Source organism: Geospiza fortis, unplaced genomic scaffold (assembly GCF_000277835.1).
Source record: "Geospiza fortis unplaced genomic scaffold, GeoFor_1.0 scaffold75, whole genome shotgun sequence".
Classification (NCBI taxonomy): Eukaryota; Metazoa; Chordata; class Aves; order Passeriformes; family Thraupidae; genus Geospiza; species Geospiza fortis.
In genome coordinates, this window is record NW_005054360.1 from 4,473,433 (window position 1) to 4,484,553 (window position 11,121).

At 36.8% G+C, this 11,121-nt stretch overlaps 1 protein-coding gene across 1 annotated transcript in view; it reads right to left on the reverse strand.

Moving 5' to 3' along the window:
- Positions 1 to 10,894, reverse strand: part of CUL2 (cullin 2) — a 24,569-nt gene extending 13,675 nt beyond the window's left edge. Inside the window, exons 1-6 of the mRNA XM_005423909.3 lie at positions 10,813 to 10,894; positions 5,171 to 5,267; positions 4,974 to 5,084; positions 3,584 to 3,746; positions 2,210 to 2,334; positions 536 to 643 (exon numbers count right to left, since the gene is read on the reverse strand). Coding sequence (XP_005423966.2) covers positions 536 to 643; positions 2,210 to 2,334; positions 3,584 to 3,746; positions 4,974 to 5,084; positions 5,171 to 5,267; positions 10,813 to 10,883 — 675 coding nt within the window. The 5' untranslated portion in view covers positions 10,884 to 10,894. The remainder of the gene's footprint in view (positions 1 to 535; positions 644 to 2,209; positions 2,335 to 3,583; positions 3,747 to 4,973; positions 5,085 to 5,170; positions 5,268 to 10,812) is intronic.
- Between the last annotated feature and the right edge of the window lie 227 nt (positions 10,895 to 11,121).

The following is an 11,121-nucleotide window of genomic DNA, read 5'->3' on the forward strand; positions in this document are numbered from 1 at the left end:
TTTCCCTATATTTTTTATTTAAATTCAAGTGCAGCTCTCTCCTAGAAAAAGTTACCTATTGTGGCAGTGATTGAAGTAATATAAGTTTCCAGATATTCTTTGCAGTCAACTTGAAAAAAATCTAAGCAAAGATTCTGCGGAAGTAATACTAAGAGCATTCAGAGATAAACATTATCTCAGCAAGCAAATTCAAGTTCAAATGCATGCAAGAATTACCAAACCACCCGAACCTCACCAGCTGCCTATTCATTATCTGCACTTACATTTGCACTGAATGGATCAGCACCATTTTTGTGTTTTGAAATATGATGAAAAGAAAGGTCTTTCTTTCAGAGAACAAGTATTAAAATGGTCTCCTTTAATTTATCTTTTCCCTTACACTGGATTGTGTTTTGCTCCATTGCATTTCTAAACTAGAAAGACTGAATATGAACTACCATTGACCATGTGTTGATGCTATGAAGAGTTCCAGGGACCCTGAATCAGGGTCCTGGATTTTGTTTTCCAATGCTTTGTTTACTTAAGTAAAAATTACCTTGTCAAGGGCACTCATAAAGTGTTGATCACCATTCAAAACAGTGTTGATCAGTTGAACAAATTTACTATGTACTTCCAAAACTGACTCCACGAACTGAGTTGGCATCTAAAGAGGGTAGATAAAACAGAAAGCAAGTTAGTGGGGAAAGCAGTAGTATCTAACACAAACATACCTACATTAGTTGTAGATTTTTTACTAATTACTCTTCTTTGAGAAAGTTAATGCTATAGTGAATTTTGAGAGGATGGATTCTGCTGTACTCTCGCACTATGATGCTAGAGAATGTTTTGGAAATAAAAAGTCTAGGCTACATTTACTGTCCTGCTATCCAACCTAGATTTGAGTCTATACTGCTCTCATGTAATCTATTTTTTTCCCTAAAATCCATTACTAGCCTTTTCAAAAATCATTAATGCTAACATAAATACAGCAATCAAGCAACTGATATAATAAACTGCTACCTCTCCTACACAGTGGCTTCAGAGACAGAAAATCTGGATGATCCCCTCACATTTTCCTATACAGGGCAGTTACCAATTGAATTTCATGAACCACATTCCAACATCATACTCTGCACAGAAATGACTGACATGAGCTGGAGGAGTCCCTACACAGACAAGCTGGCAGGCACAAATGCAACAGCGTGAAAGGCACTGGCTCTGTAGCATAACTCCCCAAGTACATTCTCAGGTCACACATTAAAAATGTTTCAAAGTACATAATTTATACAATAGAACACGTAGTTCACACTGAAATTGTCGACATAAGGCTGTGTATTGTCACTACCCTCATGGGTCTGTATTTATTTCTGTGAGTAGACGCTACTAGTTTGAAAGAGTAAGTTCAATAAACCTAAAAATAACTGGAAAGCAAACTATACCACTAAAGACTGCAGTATGCACACTGAAGTTACAGTGGAGTCACAGAATAGCAAACATTCCTATGCAGTCAGTAACAGAGTGAATGTACAACAGCTTGTGTTTATGTATTATTACAGACAGAAACACTGGATAGCTAAAGACACCATCCTAAAGCGTGCGCAGATCTAGACAGCAAGACGTACACATGCACAAATACAATGTCAAACAAAAGCTTGTAGTTTGTCTCTGAACAGCAATGCTGGAGAAAGAAAAATGGAATTGAGTAATTTAAACAGACATAAATGGAAAAAAGTTTAACACACTTTAGTAAAATAAATAAGATAATATTTTCAGAAATTACATGACAATATAAAGCAAAATTACTACAAAGCTATTACGAAAACCAGCAGATTGAAATCAGGACAGGATGTCAAGCCTTTACAAAATGGAATCACTGGCTTCCAACATACCAGAACAGCAAATAACATTGACTTAAGAGAAATTCAGAAAAAAAAATGCATACATGGAACAAAAGGACCCACTTGCCCTGGCAGTATTAGTCAAACAACAATGAGAAATATCTAGCTGCAGTTGTTTCTGGTTAGATCACAACAATTACAATAATCAGCTCTCAGGATAGATAAATGTGGCACAGCTAACCACGCTGATGAGAAGTTACAACTTATCTATCACATTCCAAACCAATTTTATGCGGGCAAAATTAAAAAAAAAAACAACTAAGAGGAGGAGGGCAAACACTCAATCAAGAATGTTAATCAAACAGTCATTTCAGTTGCCTGAGGAAACTCACATTTTCCTGAGAAAGATTGCTGGTTGCTCTAAGGCCCTCATCATGGATATGGTTTTGTAGTTCCTGAATCATATGAGGTAAACCACTTGACACAGCACGAAGTAGAGTATACATATTTGCCATGTCTGTAACAGAGATACATTTTTACAGAGTACACTTAGAAACACTAAAAATTAACACTTAATATAGTACCATAATTTTAAACTTTTAAAGACAGAAACAAGACCAACTGTTTTGAAAGGATAAAAAAAAACATATACTGGATCACTGACCAAAAAAAACCCCTCAAAAACAAAACAAAACAAAAACAAAAACAACAAACAAATACATACACTGGGTCACTGACAAAAGAAAAAAGGAAAGCGTAGGCCTATTATCAGTGTTTACTGAGACCTGCCATTGTGACTACCTCACTCTTCCAATACAGCTTCTTTAGGACAGACTCTAAGAAGAGAGGTGGGCTAGTGAGGAGGAATAGTGTGCCAGTTTATTTTAAACCCTGGCCTTCTTTAATCTCCCTTAGTAGCAGCTGACTAAAATCAGTTTAGATATCTTCTTGACTTTTTACTTGCCTCCAGTGGTAGCTTGAAATTTTTCTCAGGTGAGAAAAGCTCTAAACAAGCAACTGCTATTTTTATTATATTTTGCCTCCTCACACCCCCAAAAAAGAAACCAAACAAAATAGATCCAAACTCTGATCAAGCTTGAAAAATTCCCTGGAAACTGAACATGTCATTATTAAATACAATTTGAGTTTGACTGTGAAAAATAATTTGTTTCACATAAGAGATATCATCTTTCATGCGAGAATAAGCATCCTTTCAAAGGTAAGAGGCATGCAGTCATCAGGAAGCATGTTTTTTTTTTTTAGTTAGGCAGGGAATAGAACTACAAGAGCATCTCCTTCTGTAAAAAAGATTTGGGATGAGAGGTCACAAAAGATTCAGGACAATAAGAAGTGGTTATGAAAAGATGCCAAAATATATTATAAGCCTGACCTGTTAAGTGATGATGAAGATATCTGTTAAGACAGAGCCATTGGTTTTACAAAAGAAAACACAAGCATAAAATATGATCATTTCTACAGGACTTCAGTGTGTTTTTAAGATGACTAAGACAAGGAAAGAGAAAGAGCCTTAGCTGAAAGAAGGATTTTTAACAGTAAAAAAAAGGTTTTGATTATATACTTGGAGGAATAAAAATTAGTTGCATGCTAAAAGAAAAATGTCATCAGGGTTTAATGGAGATTTCTAGATAAGTAACATTAGTTGAAAATGCTTATATGCACAGAAGGTCATTGGACAAAGATAGGAAATTGCAATGCTAAGTGAATAAAACAAAAAACCATGTCAGTGAGTGACCAGTGAGACTTACCACTTCTTTTCTCTTGTCTGATAATATTGTGACATTCTGCATGTAGAAACTGCAAGTGATCAGCTACCATCCTCTGCTGGCATTCATGAGTCACTTTGCCATATGAGCTGGGATTCAAGTACTTCCGACATCGCATTTCTTCATCTTTTAATCTACCTAAAACCTACACAGAAGAGTTTAAACTGCAAGCTGAAGAAATACTGACAACCTATATAGCACCAGAATATACAACAGTGTAGTTATGTAGAATGAGAAACAAAAGTAAGTAAGAAGAGGTACAAAAGAACTTGTGCAGGATGAAAAATTTAATTTGTTCTTCTGAATCAGGCTATTACTGAATGAATATAATCTAGTCTGAGTACTAACTAGGCTTGGTCACTACTAGATGTCTACCAGCATTCCATAGTTTTCATCTTGAAATTTCTTGTTCCCTTGTCACTAGTCTTCCCCAATTTCGCTTACCATACTTATTCCTTCTGAGAAAATTTTACTGCAATACTTAACAAAAAGAGAACTCCAAGAATCACTTTACTATTCCAAGTCCATCTGCTTGTATGTAAACATCTGCTCAATAGGTACAGGAGTACATCTGAGCTATTAATAAAAGCTCTTTTTATAACTCAGTGAAGGAAATAGGCTTAATCATAAGATAAGTCATATGAATACTGCCATAAAAGCACTTAGACCCTGTGAATATGAGGGGGGTGTAGGGAGAGTAGTGCAGCTGCAGACTGCTAATGATAGACAAAACTGCTTTTGGTTTAGTTGAAGTCTTAGCCTGCCCCTGAATTTCAACAGAGGTGTGTAACCATTAGCTTAAAAGCAATTTCACAGCTCTCTTCTCAACTCTTCTATCTTGGTAGTGCAGATAGTACAGGACCAAGAACTGACTCCTGGTGTTGTATTAATCTTTGTTTTCTCAAACTAGGTATAAGAATTACAAGTAATTTAACCACAACATAACTTCATACAGCACAAAGCAAAATGCAAGAAAATCTGCCTCAGAGTATGTAATTTTTAATAATGTTTTGTAACAACTTAAGAGTCTTTTCTAACCACATATTGCTAAAACTCTAATGTTATCCTACTCCAAACGGAAAGAAAATAAGGAAGTGAGGAAGTAATACTAATCAACCTGATACATTTTATTTTTCTGACTTTTTTTTCACTTTTCATGCCACTGAGTCATCATTTACTATTAAATATTTTGATACTGACTGTTCATCCATAGCAAGGTTTGTAGTTTATGTTCAGATAATCCATGTCACTAAGAAGTACCATTTCAATTACATGAAAGCATAACATGAAGAACAACTATCAGAACTGTAGAGGACATGTATCATCAGTAAAATGATTTTAATTATTGCACGTGTATTGAAGAATCTCTTACCTTCTCCATGTACTGTGAGCAATTTGACTCTTGCAATAAGTTTGAAGCTTCTTGTTTATAATACTCCCCTGTTTCATTCAGAAAAGGACACTCAAAAATTTCCTGATAAAACTAGAAGAGAGAATTTGTTTTAAAGGACAAATAATGTATATACTAGATTGACATTTAAAAATACATAATCAGAAATGTCTATCTACCTTTAGGGGGAATTTTTTCTTATACTGTTCAACATGAACAAAGGAGTTAATAACCCCATGGATTACTTTCTGGTTTGGGTCTTCTCCACAGCGATCACTGAAATAGACAAAGAAAACATTTATGAGAATGCAGGTATCTGGTGTAACTCATTTATAGCCAAATGAAATAAAATTGGATGAAAACATTTTCCAGAAAACTCCCCTGCTCAAACTGACAAAATTGAAGAAGATTAATATTAAAACATGCACTTCTTCCTCTCATATACATTTAAATTTTTGAGATAGTTACTCATAAACCATTCAAAAGCACTTAAAGGTCACGAAATTTCCAAGTATTTGTTAAGGATCTAAGTATTCCAAATTATATACTCTATGCAAGTAGTTTAAAAGCTACAGTAATTTCCATCTTGTATTTGTAGCCTTTATTACATAGAGTACCTTCACACTCTTGCCCCTTCCAAAAAATCCATCCTTTTTACCAGCACCACAAGAAGTATGCTGTTTTCTTTTCTGAATATCTACTATTCAACATGTAGATTTCAAGTGGAATAAATAAAACACCTGGCCTATTATGTCACAATATTTAATCATACATCACACAAAAGGAAAACCTTACATCTTCCAGTCAAGTTCTTAGTTTCAAATGAAGGAGCTGAAGTGAAGAAAATGTTGTCTTTAGTTCCATTCAGGTGAAAATAGAAGTAATTAAAATGAGTGTTTCGCATGCTAGAGAGACTGGTGTTCAGTCCTTTGCAAAGACTGGGAAATAACCAGCATTCAAAACAGCACAAGCTTCCTCTTAAGACATAAGAAGCTCTTAAAAAATTCCACTTTTCATATGTACTTTACAACTAAGTAAAAAATATTCTCTAACTCCTAAGGTGTTAAATAGGACTAAAATATGATTTATAAAAGTATATTTATGATTAAGCATGAAAGACAAACATTACCATATAGGCTGGGGTGAAATGGGAGAGAAGTAATTTTGCTAATGTCATTTATTTTGGTTTGCAATCAGGAAAGATTCCAGAGGACCCCCATGAGCTGTGAGGTTTACCAGGACAGCCACACCAGCAGTCATTGTATTATGCACACCAGACCATCTTCATGTATTCACAACTGTTAATCACTGATATTGCTTTCAAACACTACTGTTTTCTCTGATCTGAAAACCTAAGCTTATGACGGGTATAAAGAATTAGCTCTCTTAACAGATAATGAACAGTCACTGTATGGTTTTTGCAGCTTTATTATCCATTACAGATGAACTGAACTGATGGGTTCCATCAGGGATGGTCTGATTTTTTCACACAGGGAACAGGAAGATTTCCTCTGGTTGTGGGAGCTGAACAATGGAATAAACCTGGTTTTGGTACATGGAATGACACCCTGCATCCTTGCCACCCTCTCTCCGCAGGGTCTGGGCAGAAGCAGCAGCACAGAATCATAGAAGGGAGAAGTCCCACCTGCCCTGGGCCTGCACCTCCAGCCCAGAGGGGCCCAGGAGCACAGAGAGCTGCAGGGTGGATGCAGCCTGTGAACACAGGGCTGGGCCATGGAGCTCAGGAAGGCACAGAACTAAAAGCTGAGCATATTATACAAATATACAAATAATGGGGCTCTGGCAAGAGACAGCCCAGCCCAGCTGTCACATGCAGGGCTCTGGCCCTGGTACACAAACACAAGCAGCATCACTGGAGGAACAGCTCAAGCCCCAGCTTCCCTCTGCTCAGTCCCCAGGCCAGTTGAGACCTCAGCCCATGCATGTGTGGGAGGGGAGGGGGCAGCCATGCCCAGACCCAGGGGACTCAAAGGAACATTAGCAAAGTGCGGTAAGAGTACAGGAAACATGCTCCATGGAAGAGCTGGAAGGAAGGAAACAAGGTTTTGAAGCAGAGGTCAGATGATCAAAGGCAATAAATGAAAACAAACCCAGCACAGAACACGCCTTGCCTGCTCTGGCAGCCACTTCAGGTTTTATTTACACCAATGGCACTCTGCTCCCAGGAATGTGTAGAGCAAATGTCAAAAAAATTTGACAGAAGCTTTAAGGATGACTTTCACAAAAGCTGTAGTAGTAAGAACAACTGCCACACTAAAATGCAATTGGTGACCCTGCAAAGGTAGAGGTCTATGAAACATTTGTTCTCCTTCTTGGCAGCGCTCAGCAAGTAATACAGACACATAAAGCTACAGAGAAGCTGCAACACAGGTTGAAGCAGGGAGGTCATAGGATATCTTGGGTACAGGAAAGGAATCTGGATAAAAAGATTAAGTGCTGGAAGCACGAATTCCACTAATTCAGGTGGTGACAAGTTATTTTTTTCCAAAAGAAATGGAGAAAGCTACAAAACACACACACAAGAAAGTTGTGCTGGTTTATATGAACTCCATCTTGTTCCTGTCTTGAGGCTCAAGCTAACCGTGGATGCTCAACATGTATTGTACAGTGTATTATTACAGCCTCAAAGAAGAACATTTTAAAAGTTTCAGGTACAATAATTAGATATCAAATTCATTAAAAGAAAATTCCATCACTCAAAAGTGCTCTGCTGTGTCAGACCAAGGGTCTTTCAAGGCCAATTACCTACAGAATTCATTGTCAACTAGATGAGACTGTTCCAAACACTTTTTAAAAAGTTAACTTCCAATAGCTTTAATTTCAAACAAATGGTACAGATAATGTATCAGCTTAGACAGGAATAGGTCCAATTAGTGAGAAAGAGTTAGTTATCTTTAGCAGAGAAGTTAGTTAGTCTCTCAGTTAGTCTGTACTAACCACACTGTCATTTGAGATAACACCTGAGTAATTTCCAAATTATTTCTGTTTAAGAATTTCATAGATTAATTTTCTCATAATTCAAGATCTTGTCAGCTTCCTCTTGTGTTGAAACAAGAATGATTAAGTTAATATTCAGCTCACCTTGTAGGAGGAATGCTTGGGCTAGAGGGAGGGGGATGAAAGTGTTATACTCAGAACTCTATGCTAGGAGTGCAGTCAGACAAGACAGGCTTAAGTGATTTAAAAATTCTCTGCTGTTCAAGGGGGCTAATCCTGTTCCTTTTTGCTCAGTCACAGCCCTCCATCTCTCTTCCTTTGCTTTGGCACTCATCTGATGCTTTGCTGAATTGACTTGTGCCAACCTGGTGAAACATTAGCCAAGATGGTTTTCTGTCACATTAGCAGTTCAGCTGGGTGACCAAGGAACTAGGTGAGCACCAAATTCAGCACATGAAAGGCAGTAGAGCACAGCCTGCTCCTTTTTGGTGTCAGTAAAATCTTAGATCAGTTTAGCTATCTTGTTCAGCTGAGCCACAAGCCACTACTTGTATTTCTTTATTTTCATGTGTCAAAAAAAGTTTATTGTCAGTTTTAATGTATAATGTATTGCACAAGCTTATAGCTTCTAAAAAGTGGGAGTGCTCAAGGCTGTAGTCAGAGGTCTTCTTAAAAATCCAGTTAAATACACTGATAAAGTAACATTTGAAAGAAGAATTTGTGGCTCTGCTTCCCTACCTTTTCCACTACACTAAGAAAGCTACTTTTATATGCAATAATTGACTACAGTGTTGGTTACCAATTCCACATACTGTTGTATGCTACACAAACTTCCTGCCTAGAAGTAGTTCAGCTGTCCCATCTACACTAATTTAATTTTTTTAAAGCATTGTAATAAACTGAACCATGCACAAACAACTACTATGAGGAAGGTGTAGTACAGAGGAAATTTTAACCATTTACATCTATTATCAATTTTATTAAAATTTTAAAGTTATATTATTCCCATGCATAATCTCGCATGTCTGACAAATATAACTTATGGATACCCACCTTGTTTAATCCCTGAATTACTGAACTCAATGGTAAAAGACATATAAATCACTTGCAGCAGCATCCTTTAAATTGCCTCTTAAAATCCATATTGACCACAGAAATTACAGCAAAGAACAGCAACAAGCCTATTGTTACATGCAAAGGGCATCCTCAGAATCCCCACAGGAAGCACTGCATTTCATGACAGCAGGAAAAAACCTGCTACAAGAAGTAGTTTTCTCTTATGTAATTCATTAAATGATATACAGATCACAAAGTGGCTAGAAGAAACTTAATATGAATTGCTGGATGTATATTTTGAGAAGCAGAACTAAATTAACTTCTCTGAGATCACACAAAAGACTCCCCAATAAAGAATGGGAAAAGTCCGAATCCAACCTTTAGAGACAATGACTGAAGTTTTGTTTCAAAGTTTCCAAATAGTTTAGTAACAAGTAGTTTCAACTTGTTACACTCTCAAGATCTAACACCTCCAAAGCCACTGACCACCTTGATCTAAACACCCTGGGGAGCTCTACAATCAGCCTCAAGCTAAATACAGACCATTATTTTACGGGGCAGCAGATGTCTGTCGAAAAAGGCTTTCACACACATTTCCACTCCCACCTACCAGTGAAATATATACATTAAGTAAGACAAGTCATCAGCATCACTGTGCTTGATGTAACAAAGGAGAAAGTTCTTCACCATGAATTAGGGAATCTCCATTTAGTAAAAATAGTTTAAGTAAAGATGGATAAAGCACTATTAAGTCCTGGCTACAAAGGAACCATGATTCAACAAGTGGAAGCAAATAAGTACTTCCTGGCTTGAGGAATGCCATCCAAAAGAGACATCATATCCGTTACTTTGTTGTCAAATATTTAATTCAGGAATGAAAAATACAAATGAACTATTAAAATTAGGTTTTCAATGCCTTATAGATTTTTTTCTGATGAAGTGCATGTTCAAGGAACCTCAATCTGCCAAAATACCTTTCTCCCTCAGTTTACTTCACCAGTCTGGTCACCTGAATAATCACTTAAAAAGCCCCAGTCATTAGGCAACTCCAGAGTGTTGTATCCTAAACAGTGGTAGGAGTGCAGAAACTGATGAAACTTACAACTATACACAAGATCTGTAGTAGATCCAGAATTTCTGTTTATTCATAAATTAGCTTCTTTAGAAGTGAAATAAAATTTTTAAAGCAAAGCTTTAAAAGTCCCAAGCTCTTTGGCTTGGTTTAGAAGTATTAAAAAAAATATTCAGAAATAAAATAATAACTCTCCCTCAAACTAGGAAAAATAATTATCTTCATTTTATTCAAGTCAGACACCAAAAATGTTAAGTGAAGGTACTGATCTGAAAAACAGAAACCCAGAAGCTTTGTCATTTGCAAGAATTGTTCTGGGTTCCATGCAAACACAGCTTCTCTGGCTTTGGCAAATCTTTGCCCAAGGCCTAGTCCTTGACTTGACTGACAGCACAAAAGCTAAAGGCAGACAGCATCAGGTAGAGAAAAAGGCAAAAGGCATCCGATGGGACCTGGAGATTTATTCTAACTCCTCCCCTATTCCATTGATAAGAAGGGTTGCTGAAACCAAAAAATCACTGCTCTGTGGTTAGAGGGAATCACTGCCTTTTTCTACACATGAAAGCCACAAATACACAGCTACAACGAGAAAAGCTGATAGATCATCACCATCAGAAAAGAAGTTACCTTAAAAAAAAACAAACATAAAAGAATTCTGTCAAAGTCCACAGAATTTCAAAGTTAAAAAAAGTGCAATACCCCCACATTATGTTAAAGCAAGAAACAATCACTCACTTTTTTATTTCTCGGAGGAGCATCCGAATAAGGATGGCCTGCAGTGGCTCAATCATTAATTTTCTCCACATATCAAGAGCTAGCTGTCAGGACACAACACAAGTTTACATCAATAAAAAGTATATTTAAAAAAAAAAACTAAAAACCACCACACCAAACTCAGAACAGTACCAAAGATGACACAATTCCCCATTCAGGATTTTAAAAATTTAGTTGTTATGTAAGCTCTTCTTTCCCTGGTCAGGCAGTATGTGAATGTTGGCTTCCCAGCCTGCATTCTTCCTACATATCTCATAGAACTGATTCATT